At 39.4% G+C, this 20000-nt stretch overlaps 3 protein-coding genes across 8 annotated transcripts in view; 1 reads left to right on the top strand and 2 right to left on the bottom strand.

Moving 5' to 3' along the window:
• LOC138000190 (uncharacterized) overlaps positions 1-3712 on the bottom strand; it is a 4659-nt gene extending 947 nt beyond the window's left edge. Inside the window, exons 1-4 of one of the 3 annotated variants that reach the window (XM_068846428.1) lie at positions 3542-3712; positions 2723-2809; positions 1488-1574; positions 1-1107 (exon numbers count right to left, since the gene is read on the bottom strand). The exon at positions 1-1107 is cut by the window's left edge and continues 41 nt beyond it. In XM_068846428.1, the coding sequence (XP_068702529.1) occupies positions 1-560 (560 nt within the window). In that variant the 5' untranslated portion in view covers positions 561-1107; positions 1488-1574; positions 2723-2809; positions 3542-3712. Of the gene's footprint in view, positions 1468-1487; positions 1575-2722; positions 2810-3541 lie in introns of those variants that run through there. The other 2 variants (XM_068846426.1, XM_068846427.1) reach the window with 2 other exon arrangements.
• Positions 3713-5180: 1468 nt separating this feature from the next.
• Positions 5181-7640, top strand: LOC138000192 (hippocalcin-like protein 1). The gene has a single exon (XM_068846430.1). It carries the CDS (start codon positions 5317-5319, stop codon positions 5920-5922), a length of 606 nt encoding a protein of 201 aa, XP_068702531.1. The 5' UTR covers positions 5181-5316; the 3' UTR covers positions 5923-7640.
• Positions 7641-13553: 5913 nt separating this feature from the next.
• Positions 13554-20000, bottom strand: part of LOC138000187 (sprouty-related, EVH1 domain-containing protein 3-like) — a 17167-nt gene continuing 10720 nt past the window's right edge. For 3 of the 4 annotated variants that reach the window (XM_068846420.1, XM_068846421.1, XM_068846422.1), the window contains one exon: positions 13554-16269. In XM_068846420.1, coding sequence (XP_068702521.1) covers positions 15254-16240 — 987 coding nt within the window. In that variant the 5' untranslated portion in view covers positions 16241-16269 and the 3' untranslated portion in view covers positions 13554-15253. Of the gene's footprint in view, positions 16270-16924; positions 17061-20000 lie in introns of those variants that run through there. The other variant, XM_068846419.1, reaches the window with a different exon arrangement.

Here is a 20000-nt window from a genome sequence, read left to right as displayed (position 1 = left end):
ACCTTCATTCCTTCATTTAATCTTACATCTTTCACCTTTAAATCGTTTTTAACAGTGCAATCATAAAGATAAACATAACCATACCCAAACATCTTTTGACAAAGTTCGACGTATTGTTTATCGCATGGAAAAACAGGATTTCTGTACTCCTCTATGAGAGGGATATGTTCCGGCTTAGGTTTTATTCTTCCTGATCTGATATCTTCGACGCAATGTACAGAAATTAACCGCATCGCACCCGCGTCTGTCTTCAGATATTTCTGTTCTCTTGGAATATCGAATGACCACTTTTGAAATGAAATAACTGAGCGACAAGGAAGAAAAATCAATTCGTTATTGCCGTATTTTTTTGTTGGATTTTCGATCCCACGGAACAATCCAAAAAACTGCAAGTTGCTGGCGTGAATTTCTAATGTTTTACCAACTATTTCAAGGAGATCCTCGGCGCGGATTTTTCCTGCTTCTACTTGAACACGAACTGCAGGCTGCGAGCCTTCAGGGAGAGTCCACACGCATATCTTGTCTTTTCGAGGCACAGGTTTCGACTTAGCGGACGCCATGATGTTTTCTCCTTGCCTTGTACACGAGAGGGTGATTTTAAATTCAGGGTCGAAAAACCAAAACGGACGGAATTAAGTGGGCCATTCAAGACAGACACATGAAATGGGCAAATCACAACTCAATTCGAGTACGTTCAGCGGGTGCTAAGTGTTACAAAACATTGCTTTTTTTCTGATTGGCTTAGAATGTGGCACGAGCTTTAAAGGAAACATGCAAAAGTAGAGGAGTCGAGAAATTACTTCAGAAGCTTCATTGAAATGCTCTGAAACAAAGTACATGTAAGTTTGGAATACGACAATTTTCACCTCTGCGCCATTAGCCTTTGTATAGACCCTTGTCAGGGTTAGAGGAATTGAAAACACCTTTAATTATTTAATAGCGGATCATTTTTTATTCGTATACTATATCGCATATTTATCTTTGTTCCTAAATCATCACAACTGTTGTTTGCATTTTAATGCTCTGCTTTAACTTGAATAGAAAGGAACTTTGAATGCATTGCCGGTACAACTCTGAAATGACGCTTCTGCTGTATTCGTCATCCGGCTGTAAATAAATCAAGGAGCAAGATGATTTTAGTATAGAAGCGAAAAGATAAATGAGGTATTAATTACGTCTATGCACTAAAACCAAGAATTTGAATGCTTAATTATCTATTTAAGATATAGGTGGTTTGCAATGAATCTCTATAGAGACACATGACAATGCTGTAATGTTCAATTGAGATAACTCAAAAGGACCTTGGACAGCTCCTGACTATTAAACGAGGTAATAGCAGTGTTTTACGATATTTTACCTGAGAGCCGATTTAAACGGTCAGGTTTTAGTTATTGTGACGAGTGACTGTTAATTACAACATCATCATAATAAAAAAAAATTGAAAAAACAGTCCACGCATTCATAGTTGTAAATAGCTTTGTCTCTACCTCTATTCACTTCGTATCGTGTGCCGGTTCTTTATTGCTTAATAGCGAGGATTTTCTTATGAAGTCAGTCCAGGCGCCAGGCGTCAGCTAAAATATAACGTGCAACCCGATTGGTCCAACCAAATTATTACAGTCTATTTGAGTGGACATTTCAAACCGTGAAGTGATATGATATCATTTCACTGCAGTGAAATGATATCATATTACTTCACGGGTATCATTTTTAGTCACGGCTTTATCACACTGATATCCACACATATGTTTTTTTTTATATTTATTTGACGATTCGCTTTACAAAGGGAAGGCAACGAAGGTGCTTAAATGTGCGTATACAATACCTACGCCCCCTAATTGTCAGAGACAAAATAGAAGTAGAATCGTGGGAACAGATATCTTGAGCCCACATTTTATACAGTTGCAATTTTGATTCTGACCAAAACACGGAAACACGGCACGTCCCCAAATCGATAAAAAGAAGACATTTCAAAAACGTCTACTAAAGCCCTGGTTTTCTGAACCACCAACTAATCGCATTGCTGTAACGGAGAGAAGTGTTAACGTCGTTAATTTTCAAGCACTGGCACGGTTCAAACAATCGAGAAAAGGTTTTTAAAACCCGTTTGGTGGTTTCATTGTTTTTTTTTTTTCTGAATTCGAAGAGATACCACAGGATAAGAAAAAAATTTATGTGGTTTAATTGTCGTCACAGGAGGCTGATCTCGGATCATGTTAAGGAAAAAAGCCTAATTGCCACACTACATCGATGATCTTTAGTGGAATGTTTAGTCTTCATTCTGTACAGATGGCATTTTTCAGGTTAACCGCTGTGGAAATTATTCCACGTTCATCTTTTACATTGCCATTCGAAAAAATCTCGTTGAAACGCAAGCCGAAAGGCAATCTGATGCTAGCTTGTTGACGCACGCTAACTTTAGAGGGAACTTTACGCTGTAATAATGTAACGATTCCTGAAAACACTCTATTCACTTGTCATATTGTTGGAAAAGAGCAAAATACACTTTAGCGTTTCAAAAAGAAGGGATTGATTAATTTTCGTTTCTCAAACATGTAGTGGCTCTGATGACGTCAGACGTCAGATTTTTCTTATTTCTTTAATCAGTAAGAGCACTGCTTGAAAGGTGTTTTCTGTGATTATAATTACCCAGCTCTTCTCATAAATAGATTACTTTAAAGCTAATCTGCAGTCAGAATGGAATAATCTCGCACAGGTTTACCAGCTGCAGTGGAAAAACCAGTGAACTTGTCTTAACTTCAGTCTCATCGTTCTTGCACCTTCATGCACGTATCCCCTTCAGTTCCATCTTGAAAATAACAGCAAAAACAATCAATGATAACAAATTAAAATGGAGGATATATCTCGAAGAAGTCAAACAGGGACTGTTTGGTCTTCGTTGCTGAACGCGGGCGATAATCACTAGCCTAGCCGGCAGCTCAGCTCCTTCGGTCCGACCTCGCCGAGCCGCGCCCTTAGCAATTCAGTCTCCGATTTCGAGTAAGGGCGTTAAGTAGGTCAGGCATTTGATAAGACAGTTCATAAGGGACTTGCTATTAACTAACTCTCTCGTTTCATTGCACGCCACCGCCGGAAAACGAAAACTCTAAAGCATGCTAGAATCTGCTGACAAATCAAATGCTTTCTTTAATGTTAAGTAATTATATAACTCTTTCATTCTCATGATCGATATGTTTCAATGCACTGCGAAATTTTAAGGAGAAATTAGAAACTGGTCAGTGTCAGATGTGAAATGATCAAAAGCCGCAGGTTTTCGTGCTATTGCAACCTCGTTCCCAGGGCTTTTCACCGCCAACTGAGCATGATAGGAAACTGAGGCTTGTTCACGGAGTCTCCGTTTCTTGCTCGGCAGCCGAAGTGACGACTCAGAGAGGGTTCCTCACCGTGATTAAAAGATTCGCTGATTTGTCCCTGTTATGGAACTTAAGTCATGCGTTTTAAAAGCCCCTTTACTTTATTAAATTGTGCAGAAGAAATTTCAACCAATTTGGATACCAAGAAGATGCGGAAAAACCCTTACCTGGCTTTGTGTGTATTATCTGCATCTTGGAAAAACCGGTGCGTGATGTTTGCAATGACACGTCACTTAAATAAGTTTCTGAAGCCATGTAATTTTCCAAAAGATGATTAGTCCAGGTGAATCCCAACTTTTATTTCTAAAATTGATGGAAGAAATTAAGACATTTTCTAAACATTTTCAATGTTTCTTTGCTAGGCTTTAATTAATGTATGAACATAATGATTCATAACAAATTAAATATTCATGATTATTTTGTCAACCTGTGGTGGAAGATAAATTGCAATTTAGAATAAGCATTGATAAAGCAGCTCTCAAATTTTCCATACTCATTTTGAATCATTCCCTTACTTGCGCAAATTGGACACTTTTAGATCTTTGGCACTTTTCAAAATATTATTCAATAGGATCATGATACAATACTTCCCCATTTAGTTTTCCATATTGAAAAGTTTTAATTCTTACGGCAAGAATATTGCTTCCTTTTAATGAAACGGGGCACGCCCTGAGAAATCAGTTTTAAGAACTTTATTTTATGGCTCAACTGTAAATTCTTAATCGGACAATGGCAACATTTGTTTTCATCGAAAAACGATGGGCAACAAAGTTGCAACAGAGTATTTCCATGGTAAAAATTGCGTCTGAGATAATTATCTTCCAGTAAGGAAATACTGTAATGACACGACGAGCAATTAAAAGAAGTACTGGAATTAGGCAAATTCCTGTTTTTATTTTATTTTAATTTTTATGAAAACTTGAACTCGGCATGAAGGTAGAAATATCCGCGTGGAGCTTCTTGGCCGGTTTTTTTCATTTACATGATTCCGAAAAGAGTTTTTAGTCGCCTCTTGTGTGATGCAGTTTGAAGGCCGCACAATCTTATGTTACTACTGCGTATTCATAAACACGTTAACACCTGTTTTCTTTAATCGAAAAGAAAGCAAGGCGAAGTAAACTCTTAAAAATGTTGTCCAAATTTTAATGGTCTCCCAGCCTTGATTTTTAGCAAACTCCTGGAGCTTAGTATTTCATATTTGGATCGCGTAAGACTTGGACAAACTATCTGGTGATGAAGAACAAGTCACGAAGAACCTGTCATTATTTAAAATTCTATTAAACCCATCGCGAAAATTTCAGATCTTCCCAGATTCGACAATTTTCGGTCTATCAATATATTACATTGTTAATTTTTTGGCCATGTTACTTTCCTATCACGAGACAAAGTTTTGTTTTGTCACAAAAAAACCGATGTCAATCAAGTTTTTTGAGAAAGTTGTTCGCGCACTTATTTTGACGTACAGTCTAAATTTTAACTTTGACTTTGACAGATAATCTTATGTCCTTCAAACTGTGAAGCTTGCATGATAAATGCTCTTGGAGTTACTATTTGATCCACACCAGAGCTTAATTTGAACCCTCCATTTTGTTTATTATTTTGATTTATTTCTGATTTACTCCCACGATCAACAGATTGAAAACTACTCGACTATCGACGCCATAAATCATTTATGTAACTTTGACTGTACTGGATCAAGGATCATCTTGAGTTTCGCAATAGCAACAGCGACAATTTACTGAGAGGTGGTAAAATTCTTTTCTATGCAAATTACCTAGCGACCAATAGCGTGTTGCAGTACTCCAGCGCAGCTTTGTAAATTTAAATTTCAATCTAGTAGCAGCAGCGTTAAGTCTTTCGACACCAAATTGCTTCTATCACACACGGGGGCGGGATACGCAGTGCAACATTTTTGTGAACTTAGCAAGATTTGCAAGCGGAAATGGGAAACAAGGCTTCGAAAAAATCATCCACCGGCGCAAAGAAAAACAAAAACAAACTTACATCAGAGGATATCCAAGAATTGCGACTGTCAACCGAATTTTCCGAACACGAACTAAACAAGTGGCATAAAGCTTTCCGTGAGAAGTGCCCGAATGGGAAGATGTCGGAGAAGAAGTTTGCGGAATTGTACACGAATCACTATTCTACAGGCGACGCGTCGATATTTGCTGGGCACGTTTTTCGCACTTTCGACAAAAACAGAGACGGAACAATTGACTTTCACGAATTTATTCAAGGTTTGTCTATCATCTCGCGAGGAACACAAGAACAGAAATTGCGATGGGCGTTTGAGATGTACGATAAGGATGGCAGCGGAACGGTCACCCGTGCCGAAATGCTGGAAATTGTAAGGGGGATTTTCCGGCTCGCAGGCGACAAAATAAACCTACCAAGGGACGAAAACACTCCTGAAAAGTTTACAAACAAATTGATGGCAAAACTCGACCGTGACAATGATGGTACAATCACCCAGACCGAGTTTGTTCGCGGAGTTCAATGCTATCCTTCTCTCATGCGGTTACTGGATCCAGCCGGCGCGAAGTAAACCAGACTAATGCAGTGTTTACATTTGCAATATATTATGGTACACTCGAATTTGTGACAAAATTGTTCCTTGGAAGTGACTTGCACAATGATCTCTTCGAGCAGGTTGTTGCGTGCATTTGATTCAGTTTTGTGAGGTTGGAACTTCAGAGTTCGTTGAGGAAGTTGAGCTTAAGTAGAACAAGTTGCCACAATAATGGATGACATTTGATACCATTGCATTTGTCATTATTTGCGTGTCATTCACGTGATATCCAACGTTTTAAGAAATTCGTTCTACTTCAAAGATTAAAGAAGCTGAATTTGAAACTGATATAACTCGACTTTTTTGCCACAGATATTACTTTTAAAAACACACAACACACAACTGTAAGCATAAACCATTTAGAACTTGTTCCATTTCGTCAGTGTTGCAAAATTATCAGAAACAAATGATCTACCACCGGATAAATTTATGCTTAAACTTTCTTCTCATGAAAAGCAGCGTGGGTCTGCATATAGTTAAAATGTGAATAGACTTCATTTTTTTTCGGTTCTCTCAAGTTACGTATCAATAATACTTAGTTTCGTGAATAGTGCAAAGCCTCAGAAAATGCAAAGGAGTCTTTTGCAAGGATTTACTTTATTAGCAACGACTTACGGGAATTGAAATCTGCGAAGGATTGATCAAGCCTTTAAATATTAAACAAAGGAATAACATTTAAATGCGATGCGGTAAAGACAATTCACTTAAGCAAATGTAGAGTTTCCTTATGATCTTCTTTTCAAACACTTTAGCTTTTATGGAGATAAAACCATTAAATCCTTTTTGCTTGGCAAATCCTCACCAGCAAAACGTTCTTTGAGAATTTCCTGTTTTAGTTTGATGATATGATTGACAACATGAAAAAAAAGGGGAACACCATATTGATCTTTCCCTATGTAAATATGTAGCTTTTGTTTAATTTATGACTTCACAGCTGTACTACACCGCAATGGTAATTTTTTGGGGGTTTTGACACATTCACCTTAAACGCGTGACACTGAGTTGATTGTAAATATAGCGACCGTGAATTGTTCTGCTAAGTTCTTGTCTGCAACGCAGCGCGACCTGGGATCATATCGTGTCACTCTCTGATAAAAGGGAACTAAAACTTTTTTAAAAACTATAAAATTCAAACAATTTTCTATTTTATTATTTTTATTGTTTAGAAATTAAAGTTTTTGACCAGAATGTTAGAAAATTCTTTGTTTACAATGATACCAATTTATCACTTTTCCAAATTAAAAGTTATGGTAGCTACCATTTATTTATTACATCAATTTATAGGCGACAAGAAGGGATATCTCATTGTTATTACTTAAAATAAAAGCACATTAGAAAATTTCTCCATTGGCAACAAGGCTATAAATCTTCATAGTGTATATAACAATTTGTCCAGCTTCTCTAAGTATAGGTTTAAAATTTATAGAAGACAAAAATAAATCTCTTAATAGAGACTGAGAGAGAAGTGTATGAACAGCCATTCCTCTATAACTTTGTCGGTACGTGTCTTTCTCATGTATGGAATGCTTTTTAGCTAAATGTGGCGGCTGGTTTTTTTTGTACAATCCCAGTAATGAACGAAGAGTGAGACTTGATTAACTTTGATGTTGTAGTTTACTCTATGATCAATTGGTAACTTTAGTTATTCTCAGTAACAATAGAAGTTTATTAAAATGGAAAACCATCTTAAATTGTTTCTCAGTGTTAACAATTTTTTGTCTGAAAACTACTAAAGCAAGTTTTCTTTGCTTAATTTTTCCTCATGCCACTAACTGTTTTTTTCTTTTAATGCGGGCGTTGGTTTGAATCAGTCAGTTTTTAATAGGAGTGTTTTTTTACTTTTGCATACGCGGCTGACATGTTGTTACCCTATTTTGGAGCCGTTTCACTTGTTTGCCTGTTTTTTGAAAGGTGTAAGATATCTGATATGTTAGGAAATAGAATCGACAAACAAGCTCGAAATTCTTCTTTTTAATTGAAAAAATCTATATTATTGGGTTTCACTGTCGTGATCAGCGGGCATGTTTTCGAGCAAAAACATTGAGAGAACATTGCATAAAGAAAGATATATTGCCGGCATCGCGAGGTTTACAAACATGGCGTCCGTAACGTCACCCTGCGAGCAGAGCCTCCATTTGTCTTTTTCTTTACTGAGAAGGAGAAAAGTAGGCTCTGCCCGAATCGCGTCAACTCTTTGAAGCCGCCGCAGCCCGAACTTCTGGGCTAGTCAATCTTGTTTTCTCTCGTCAAACCGGTTTTTCCAGTGCGAGCGTCCGTTTAGTGACAGAACCGATGGTTATAATTGAGCCCGCTGTACCATGAAAAACCAAGATGGCGGCGAGATCTGGCATATTAGGCTTGGGTTCGAGACTGTATCCTGGCAACATGCAGCGCATATTCAATAAAGATCTTACTCGATTCATGCAGAGCCTTTCTCGAGAACGCCAAATCGAGCAAGCAAAAGAAAGGCTCTGCTAGCAGGGTGCCGTAACGTCATCTCTAAGGGCCTGATTACATGGCGAGTTTCAGCCCGGGCGCAAAACGCAAATTTGCGCGAGAAAATTTACTGAGATGCGAAATCACAGTCGATGCGCATGCTCACGTTCCTTTTTCAGTCCGGGCTGAAATTTCATTTCGATGACATGGACTTTTTGCGTATTTCGCAGCCCGTTTGGCCGGGCTGAAAATCCAAGCCCGGTTTCTGAAACCAGGCTAGGATTTTCTCCATGTAATCAGGCCCTAAACCGAGGATTCACTGAATTACGGAATATTGTTCCATTTGAAAAGATCGGTTTATTTAAGAACGAAACTTAAAGTGCTATTGCTACTATGCTAAAAAAAATTACTTCCTTTTTTTCTTCAGAATTTGAAAGTGTGATTGCTTAACACTTGACTGGCAAAATTTTGAGATTTGATTTTTATGCAGAGGCTTTTATCTTGAAGTTTTGGATTTCACGGTCCGCTATTACTCGTGTTCCAAAACTGACCGATTGGACCTCAGAGGGTTGGATCTAGTGAAAAGTGACGTCATTGACTTCCAGCGTGTAAACGCATCTTATTATATATGCAAACACGAGTTTAAAAGCCTGAAAGCCCGAAACTCCCGTGCTGCATATTAATTCAGTCTTTGACGTCATTTTCTCCTCGATCCAGCTCTCTCAAGATTTTTAAGTTAGTAATGGCGGACTATTAAATAGGAAAATTTCAGTTAAAATAAACAGGTATCTTTTTGAAATCGAGGCTTAAAACTTGGGTCACTTAATGTTTAGTTAACATACTTTTGAAATCCAAAGAAAAATAGAAAATTTATTTTTTGGTCGTAGTGGCACTGAAGTTTACAACTGGTTATAAGAGAAATAAACGGGAGGTACCTTTCTCTTGCTGATGATTGTTCAAAACCTCAACTCTTGATAACCAGTATATTTTGACCATAGATGAATTGCAAGTAACTTTTGAAAAAGTGGGTCACGGTTTTATTGTATGACGGAATGAGTGAATCTTGCAATAATCCATGTACGATAGCCTGATTTTTCACCTCATTAAAAGGAGGCCTAAAAGAGGCGACAGAATAGCGATATTTTCCTGACTATAACATGCTATGGTGGCCTTAGCAAATGTCGATGGCATAGTCAACAGAACTCAGGCTCAAAATCTAAATTTGTGCTAATGGTAAATCGTCCTTTTACTAAGACTTATCATTTAGCTTTCAACTCCGGCTCATTGATATGCAATCAAATCTATGGGTTGGGCCATAAACCCGGAGAGAGACAACCACCTAAGTAGACAACTCAGCCAGTTTTAGATGCATCTGCTTGTAACTCATCCTCTGGGTTGCCATGATTAATGGGATTGAAAGCCATATTCACATTAGTAAGCCACCACATGAGGTCAGCTTTTTCGTTGAGTGTTAGGGAGACGAAAGCACTCATTAACAATTAGACCCGTAGCCCGCAAGGGCTACGAATCAATAGCCCATGAGGCGAAGCCGAATGGGCTATTGACCGGTGGCCCTTGAGGGCGAAGGGTCTAATTGTTTTAGTATCACCCAACTAGTCGGATAGAAAAGGCAATAATAAAGTTAACAAATGCAAGTTAAAAAAATATTTATTTGGGAATAAGACGAAAAAAAGCGTCACGCTTTTAGCTACTCGAGGACTAGTACTAATAGTCCTCTAGTAGCGTAGCCAATCAAAATTCAGGATTTGCATTAGTCCACTAGTTGGGTGATACTAATATTAATTATGAGACTTTAAAGACCAAATTCTTCTTAATTTCTAGTTGCCGCCAATGGAGCATGCCAAACAGTGCACCTTGAAGGCTGGAAACTAATATTCCAATAAGCTGTGCCAATTGCACCTCAATGACCTTGACCACCCTTTGCTCTTGTATAGGCCACTTGGAAAAATACCACATTACTCTTTGTTTGTCCCCCAAAATTCCGCAGAAGCATTGTTTCCAGTTTCTCTTGGGACTTACAAGATTATTATGGTATTTTCCGAAGAGGCCAATTTGTGTGCACAATGTTTTGATTTTTTTCTTTTCTATCTTGCCTGATTGTTATAGACTGATAGACTGTACCGGCTGCACCGCTTTTAGACCGCACTTGGTGACTTTGGTGTGTAACTGATTTCTCAGCGTTAATAAAGAGTCCAAGATCTGTAAAGAGACTTACTGTGTCAGATATAATATGTTTCATCCAAGTTGTACCAGACACCCTGATTCTCTTTGGTTACAGTTTTCTGGGGTTTCATAAAGCCTTCTGTGATACATTTGAGCTAGGCTTTTCACTTTTCCTTGACGTTTTGCTTCTCTTGGGCGGCTCCTCGTCGCTCTCATAGCGAAAATATGAAAATAGAAATGGAACACCTTAAGAGCGCTCAGGAGCTCGTTCAACATGTGTTCGTGCATTCCGGATCGAATAGGAATTTGGCAGTTTTGGTTTTTGAGGAGAGTGTAAAACCGGAGTACCCGGAGATGAATCTCTCGGAGCAAGGAGAGAACCAACAACAAGCTCAACCCACATATGACGCAGGGACCGGGAATCGAACCCAGGCAACATTGGTGAGAGGCAAGTGCTCTCACCACTGCGCCACCCCTGCATATTCACCGATAGATAGAGCTCTTCATTCACCGACTCAATAGGAACGTCAGGATCCTCATCCTGACCGCGTGCTTTCGTGAATAGATTTCCAAGGTTCTTACAACCTGATTCCATCGTTTCTCGAAGCCCACTAAACGAGTTTTGCAAAGCGTTTGTGAGAATATGTGCATGTGAAACACTAGTTAGGGTATAGGCTTACTTGAGACCCCAAACCACATTAAATATTCTTTCTTTTTCTTCTCGGTCCTGTTGTCACCATTTGACGACGGGTAAGGCGGTCATTCGCCAACTCCCAATGCTTTTCAGGTATGTGTTGCGAACAGTCTCAGCTTAGACGCCGGGAAGTATTCAAGGACGCCCTCGCCCTTTTGGGCTGTGATCCTAAAATCAATGGCATGCACAGTCTTCGCTCAGGCAGAATAACTTCAGTTTTCAGTGATGACAATTCCAAGGCGGTTTCCGAAAGATTGTTGAAACTACCTTGGTAGCTGGAAAACTGAGCTGATGTAGCAAAAGATGCGTATTTTAAGGGATCAGGCACCAGCCGTTTACTTGTGTCTGGTTCCTTGGGTCTGTAATTCAAGTATTTGTATCGATTGTGTCAGGTTTTTATTCAAAGCTGTACATTAAACGTTGTGCTTGTATCCGCTCGCGATCCTCCGATATGTATTTGTTCCTGTTGCTTATATGATTAAGAAATAAGACGATTTACGTTCGTTCGAACAAAGTGAATTAGGACGTAATTACATATTCGTTTTCCCGAGCTTCCACTTTAGGCAAATGAAGAAAGAAAAAAACAAAACACGTATGAGAAAAAATATCTTATTCTTTAACACCTCTTTGATTTAGCTAGCTTAGCCAAGTTGAACTTGTATTATTTTAAGATCCGATGACAGCGAAACAGTGGCGGTAATTCGAATTGTGACTATGTATACAAGCAATTTCTTTACTAGACTCGATTGCTGCGCTAACTACATACAATCAGTTTGTTTACTAGACTCATTGTGCTTACAATGTACAACAGTTTTTCTTCTAGAAGTGTGCCCATTGTGCTCGAGTTGAGCCGTTTAAAACAGTTTCGAGTACGCGATATATGACATTTGTACAATAGCTACTGGAAATGTACCCATTAGTTACGTATGCCAGAAGTTGGCAAACTGACCCGAAACGTTGACGAACCGATCGTTGCATGGCGAAATCACTAGCTGGCGAAACGACGGCAATTTGAAGCATCAGACTCGTTTTCCATCGTTTTCGGGGCTTTTCGCCCAATTTCACCCTTATTTTCCTCCTTAGAGGCTGAAAGGGTTTTTTTACTTTCCCAACTCGCTGTGATTTGTGTGGGCATCTCCAGGGGTTGAGAAGTGCTCAAAGATAACGTCTAATTACGAGCTGATGGTTGCGTTGCGCTGAGTTGACGCACGGGCTTGCTATCTCATGTAAACCCCGAGGCACTGGTAACGAGGTGAGAATTCATTCTTGTCACCGAGCTCCGGTCGTATTTCTGCGCCCTCAGACATGCGCAAAGGAGAGGAGCTCTGCATGGGGCCAGTATCTCAGAAGTCTCGATATCTTTTTGGGCCCGGAAAGTAATTCGTGAAAAATCCTAAAAACTGCTCTTTAAACTGGTCTTTGTTTCCAAGACTTAGTAAAAAGACAACAATTGCAAACGGTCCAGAACTTGAAACGTTTTCCTTTTAAAGATAACAAGGGATTTCATATGTCACCCAAAATTGATACGCCCGAAAAGCTTCGGGACTGCCCAGAAATTGGCCTCTGGGTTCGAAATTGCGAAAAACCTCGCCTTTTTTCTTTATTTTAAGTAACTTTAAATGTCTTTTAATTTCTCCAAGTCCACTTCAACACCCTAATCAGGAGAATTACAGCCATATGCCACAACACACTCACTTTGGAGGTTGGTTGGCTGCATCTTGATATGCATTAATGTGACAGCGCGATGCTGTTAGTGAGTTTCAAATATGCTAGTCAATACTTGGCTGTGTAGCCGCGCGATGCGGTTCCAGTCGAGACCCACAAATTGACCCTTGCTCACCATAGAGTCTCCAGTAGCTCAGTGGTTAGAGCATCCGACTAGATCACGGAGGGTCGTGGGTTCAAATCCCATCTGTGACGCGGATATTTTTCCGGGTCTACATTTCTCCTTACATCGAATATCAGCTACAGATTTCTTTACTAAAACATGTCCTAAAAGATTCGCAACCAGGAAAAAGTAGTATCTTACGTTTGCGGAAGGGACATTTTTGAAATTAAGAAGACACTTAAAAAGGTCACCTAGCAGTTTGGGATGAGCAAATGGTTTGGTTGAAGTTCTTGGAAGGTAACGCTCAGCTAGCAATTTCTGAAATGAAGGTATCATTCCCTAAAAATTTCGGACACTTCAGTTTTCAGCTAAGATATCCGAACAGATCAAATTTTTCTAGTTTATAGAAAAATCTCTTTAGACAGTGTTTATCCATTACAAGGAGCCTAGAAATGTTTCTCATGATCAAAGGCTTTTGATTTAATTTGCTCGTTGGGTGTCGTAGATATGCGCATCATAGTTAACTTACAAGCATATATCATTCGCACTTCTTAAATATCTTTAATCATGGCAAAACGAAACTAAAACAAACTTCTACGGCACCGGAAAAGCAGAGCATTAATTTTATACCAGTGTTCCTGAGCTGAGTGGGCGTTCGTTGTGCCACCGGATCAGCCTGAACACCAATTGGTTAGCTCACTCAATCGGTCTCTAGGCGGCTCAATTAAGCGACGGGTGCTGTTTTCTTTTTTGAATGATGGCTTGCTTTATAAAAGAGTGAGCTTGGTTTTGGCGACACTTGCAATATATTTGTAAATAGTTAGAGTTCACACTGCAGCAAGGTTGACAATTAATCAGACATAATTTGATGCTGTTCTGGTTTGAATAAATTTGAATGAAGCTTAGAACGTTACGATTCAAAGACCAAATTACGTTTCGACATTCCTGTCCAATGTCTTAATAATGGGTGATTCAGTGTTATCGCGAGAGTCCTTTTACATGCTACCAATTTGCTAAAAAGGGAAAGGAAGAGCCTCTCAATTTGTGATCAGCAGTCTTTTATTTTAATACGGTGCAAGTAGGTGTACGCATATCAGATAAAAGGCCGCCATCATCACGGTTCGAATAGGCCATTTCCGAGTTGCTGTTTGTCTCGGTTTCAAAGCGAGTCTTGGTGCTCAACTATTGTAAGGAAAATGAGTTTGATTTGCATAAGAATACGCAACTCATTTCCATTCGAATGGTTGTGCACCAGAACTCGCTTTGAAACTGAAGCATGAAGCACCTCGGAAATGGACTATTGTTTCGAGTGTCGAAACGTTTGGTCTTTGAATCGTAGCTTTGTAAGCTACTGTAGCATCAAACTATGCCTGATTTCTAAAAAAGTATTAGTTACCAACGGCAAAGTCTTAACATTTTTTTTCTTAAAGGGAACCTCCACCAAAGCAGGAATATATCTTTAAAATAGTTAACATAATGTTCACAATCAAAATTGTTCGAAAGATTTCCAATGGGAGCGTTTGTATCCGAAATAAATAAATGTTAAAAACGGTTGTCCAGGTAATTGAAAACCAAAACAAGCGTTTTTAAAATTCATTTATTTCGGATACAAACGATTCCATTGGAAAACGTTTGAACAATTTTGATTGTAAACATTATGTTACATATTTTGAAGTTGCATTCTTGTTTTAGTGGAGGTTTCCTTTAAACAAGGATTTCTGAAAGTGCAAATAAGTGATATGATAATGTTTTTTTACCAACATAAAAAAAAATTCCCTTGTTTTTCTACGTTAGTATTCTAAAAAGAAAAGAACGTGTTTGTACAATAAATAGTTATTTTCTTCGAGGCCGATAAGTAATGGTTAACCGGATATTTTTGTAGATAGTAGTTTTTCTTAGTCTTTCTACGTTAGTGTTCTAAAAAGAGAAGAACGTGTTTGTACAAGAAATAGTTATTTTCTTCGATGCCGATAAGGAATGGTTAACCGGATATTTTTGTAGGCGTAGTTTTTCTTGGTCTCCGACAAATATGGCCGGCGAGAGAGCATTTGGGTGGTTTGCAGCGGCCAACGTCTAGTCTTACGAAAGGACCCGACTCAGCCATGGTCTTAATGTACATCTTGACGTTTCTGATAAATTTCAGTTCCGTTTTTGTCATCGCCAATTTACATTCCCGTCTCAGCTCGTGAGCTAGTGAAAGATGATGTTGGCTCCTGTGTGACTATGACAGGACATTGATGTTTAGAGAGATGACCAGCACTATTGCCCGCTTCAGTGTTTACTTCTCTTGTCGCGCACTCATGGCATCTAAAATAAGCTTCAAACGGTAAATAACACAACAAACACGGTAGGAAAATGGAAACGAGTCCCATGATGCCCCAACGACCAACGCATTCGGGTGCAGGCCCTTTACATGAACATGGATGCTCGGCCAATGTGCTTTCATCATCAGAGTCATGGGTGCAATGGTAAAAGAGTGCCTTCACGCAACACATGCATGTACAGCAGTCTAACAAGTCACCATAATCCGCCTGTACTTCCTGTTGTTCTATTTCTTCGATTTCTTGACGGATCACATTCGTGGCAAAAGGAGAAACAAGGGAAGTGCTTGTCAGAAGAACGGGTCGATCCGCCAGTATGTCATGCGCAGAGGGGAGTCTATTTCTTGGGCGCTGTGGTGTTTTTGTCGATGGACCATACCTCCCTAAATAGGCAAAGTAACGGAGAGGAGGAAATGGTTCCCGGCCAGTGAGAGAGCCCGTGCTTCTACGCTTGCCAACCTTTAAGTCGCAAGCTGTACTTCGCCGCCCGGACGATACTATAAAACTAGGTTTTTTGCCATTCGATTGATATCCGTTTGCTGCGGCAGAAGATTTCTTGTCTTTCTCCGATGAGTTGTCGTGTGTGGATGACGTTGGGTATTCAGGGCTAGATCTCGAGCGGGACAACTTTCTTTGCGGTGACATATTTATGTTATTATACTCTGTCTTACGGTTGTTTGAAGGATGAATGACTTGAGAGTTCTTTCCAGGGTCTGGTGTGTGTGCCCCCTCTGCTTTCAGTGAGTAGTCTTGTTGGATGGTGCAGTATTCCCCTCTTACATCGATTTCGATTTGACTCGCACATGACGGCAGCTGGTGTTGGTGGTGCATCTTGAAATCTACATTCGCATCTTTCAATTCTGGAAGAAATAAAACGAGAGAATTATAATGTGACAGATAATTACGCTTGCCGCGATAATGGAAAAGATGTACGTAAGCAAATGCCGCTTCCAATGCGTAAACGTAATTAATTAAAATCCTTCAGGCAATTTTTACACAGGCAAACAACATGTTAAAACAGTCTACACATTTTACTGCTGCCCAAATGGTATTAACACTCCGTCCACCGTTCGAGTTCAGCTGTTCGAACATCTAGCAAACCGCGCCGCTCCATTAAAAGTGCTATAAAATCTGTTGTTTGAATTTAAAAAAAAAAAAATTTACTCGCGTCATTTGTAATAACTTATTTGAAACCCGACATGTAAATTGAGAATCCTTTTCAGCACTATTCCTTTTATCAGTCTCGTCATTATTCACTAAAAAAGTCGAACACGTCTCTTCATAGAACTTGCGATAAAGCGTGCTACCTGACTGTTCTCTTGCAGAGATCATGGATTGAGAAAAAAAACAACTACGAATTAAAGCTCTATAACAATGAGTGAGAGAAATCGATTTTATCAGCGAGATGAAGGAAGAATTATGACAAAATATAAACTTGATATAGGCGCAATGTTTGTCACACCTGCTTCGTATGTCCCACCAAAAAAAAACCATTGACCTGAGCTAACAGCTTACCTTGAGATATTGTTGTTGCAAGGTTGGAGAGCTTAGCTAACAAATTTTCGTGAGAAGCTAAGTTATACAAGAGCATCAAGAGATGTCCTCAATTGATCACGATTTTAGGGACACACGAAAAATACGTACTCCGTTCATTTACACAACAATAGCTTGACAGGTTGACTCCGGATTTACGTCAACCAAATGTCCATCAATGGCAATGTACAGCCACCTTGTCCCCAGGGTCCTCTCTCTTCCTTCCTTAGAGAAAGTATCCTGGTTGCGGCTGGTCACTTGTTTATGTGTACAAATCAAATCCTCTTTGAGGGTGGATCTTCAACTTGTATAATGCGTCTGAGCAACTTTGGGCAATTTGAATTCAATGCGTCTTTTAGGTCGTCATTTAATTCGTTCCGTATAAAGACGGGCGAGAGACGCATTCTACGTCTGGTAGAACTAAATCGTTTAGTGTCTTTGAACATATCTATATTATCCTTGTTGCTTCAAAACGACAGACATACCGTTTCAAATCATCACTCCATATATTCTTATTCCGGAATAGGGTCAATCGAACTCACCCTAAATTAACTTGCCCAAAGTCGCTCAGACGCATTATAAGTCTTGAGTATAAAAACGGCCATTTTCTACCTAAGGGAGGGAGAAACCATGTGTTTTTCTTTACCAAATGGCGCTCACGTTCGTTAGTAGACCTCAAGTTGCGCTCAGTGCTTTCGGCTGGCTATACAGACGTTATTATTTTTAGTTGAAAGTAAAACAAGTAATTTGTCTGGGAGCGTTGAATTTAAACAAGAGATTATGAAGGTATGATTTAAAGCAAAGATATAGTGGCAGTACTTTCAAAAGGATATGGAAAATCGCTAGTTTTTCACTTTTTGCCGCGATTGTTGAAGGAAAGGGATGCAATACGCACTTCTCCAAGTACGACTTGTAAGTCAGTAGTTCTTGTTGTTTCGCCCGCTCAAATGACTTCTGGCTTTCTGTAATACGAGAAGGCTTTGAAGGCTACGCTAGCAAGAAGTGCTCGATTTTTCTTTGTAGAAGGGTTTTAGATTTTCGACCATGATCTGTCCCCAATCACTCTACACAACCGACACGAATCTATATCCACGGACACAGAGGATTTACATAGCTTTTTTGGAGTTTGTTTTAGATTAACAGAAATTCTCGCCCCAAGCGATGTTTAATTTAATTAATTTGCACTCCTACTGGGCTCAGTAGATGAGTTCAATGGAGACAAAAATTTAACCATTGTACCCCTCCCTTCAATTATCTTTCTGGAATCCCCAAAAATCTGGCCGATACGTGACCAGCCGCAACCAGGGTACTTTCTCCAGGCAGGAAGAGAGAGTACCCTGTGAGCGAGCTCGAGATGTAGGGGAATGGTTATGAAATCCGACAACTTTCTTGTTGTAGGTTATTGTTCTCAGTTTTTTAGCCTTGACCGTGCACAAAACACAATAGTTGTTTACTCCGTACTGAGGAACTAACCAATAGAAAAGTGTTGGTTACGTAATTCATGCATAGTGTATGAGCGCAAAACAAAAGATTGTGCAGGGTCGTGGACTTTCCAACCTAAATCTTAGCATCTTTGTTTGCTCCTCTGATGTTTGCCGAGCTTCCAAACCAGTCCTTTCTATTAACTACGAAATAATGCGGTTTGTTTCACACTAAGCTGAACTCAAACTCGCTCACACTATGTCGGCGAAATAAAATTGAGATGTTTATGTATCATGTGTCAGTTTGGTTGGAAGCTATCTAAAAGCCTAAGTGAAACAAATTTAATGAATGCTGTTTTCCTCTCAATTTAGTAGTTGAAGAGTGCAATTACAAAAGAAAGCCTTTATTTCAATATTCACTGCATGGAAATTTTCATCAATTTGAACTACTTCATTCACACGATCGAAACGTTCATTCTCCTAACTAGTCTAACTAGTACCATGGATACAATACAATACATACGTAATTGACCCCTCCTCATAGGGGCTTTTTCAGGGTCAATGAAACACAACGAAACGACAGAACAGAACAACAACAACAATTATTATACAGTGGTGTCACAAGCTCGATTTTGATTGGCTATAACCACGCAGCTAATTCTTGCTTGCTCTGTTTCTCTTACGTCATACCTACAAACAATAGATTTTATATATGTAGAATTGACGTCATACCTACAGACAATAGTTTTATGCATGCAGAAGTGACGTCACCTAACACACTAACCAGCAGTTTGATCAGTTTTGTCATGGCGGAGCTCAGCTCAGGAATATGCATAATAAAACAATTATTGAATTCGGTTTTCGCATGTTAGCGATAATTATCAAGGCCTCAGTTTGTGTTATCCGCCTCAGCCTTCGGCTTCGGCAGATAACACAAACTTTGGCCTTCATGATTATCGCTAACATGCTCAACCTCATCCAATACTTGTTAATTGTTATGCAGCGGAATTTTTTCCCCCAACAGCGCGAGCTCTCATTGGTTACTTCGAGGTCACATGACATCTAACAATAAAACTGTTTCCCGCCAAAAGTCTCTGAGCGGCTGATAGTGCAAAATCTATGACGTCAGAGGGTAACAGTGCACTGTTACCCGCGAATGTTGACTTTGTGTTTACTTTGGCCAGAGGCAAACCAGTTGGCTATTTACAAGTGCAGCTGGGAAGTTCAACTAGGGACTGTCAGGATCAAATTCAACGAGTGGTCAGAGCGGGTGTTGAACCTGGGATCTCCGGATCTCAAGGCAAGCGCCCTAACTACTGGGCCACTCTGCTCCACTCTCCAATATCCAGATCACACCTCTTAAGCTGATAATTATCTTCATTCTCAATACCTATCTGACTGACTTTTTATTGAAATTGTGAGGAGAATTTACGTATTTATCACTCCTGGAAGTCAAAGGGTTTTAAGTGACTGATGTTAGATAATATTGCCTACGTAACATAGGAACAGAATATTACTTCACGTGCTGTTTGCATCGGAAGAGGAAGATTCTTTTCTCAATTGGAAGATCCTAGCTTTGGAATCATTTCAGCGCAACTGATGTTTTCTGTATTCGCGGTTATCATGGTTGTTTTACG

Source organism: Montipora foliosa, chromosome 4 (assembly GCF_036669935.1).
Source record: "Montipora foliosa isolate CH-2021 chromosome 4, ASM3666993v2, whole genome shotgun sequence".
Classification (NCBI taxonomy): Eukaryota; Metazoa; Cnidaria; class Anthozoa; order Scleractinia; family Acroporidae; genus Montipora; species Montipora foliosa.
Note: the sequence above shows the minus strand (reverse complement) of the source record. Positions and strands in the feature narration are given on the sequence as shown.

Bases quoted from the DNA above. Each gene is read 5' to 3' on its own strand.
- LOC138000192 (XM_068846430.1), top strand. From the start codon at position 5,317: ATGGGAAACAAGGCTTCGAAAAAATCATCCACCGGCGCAAAGAAAAAC.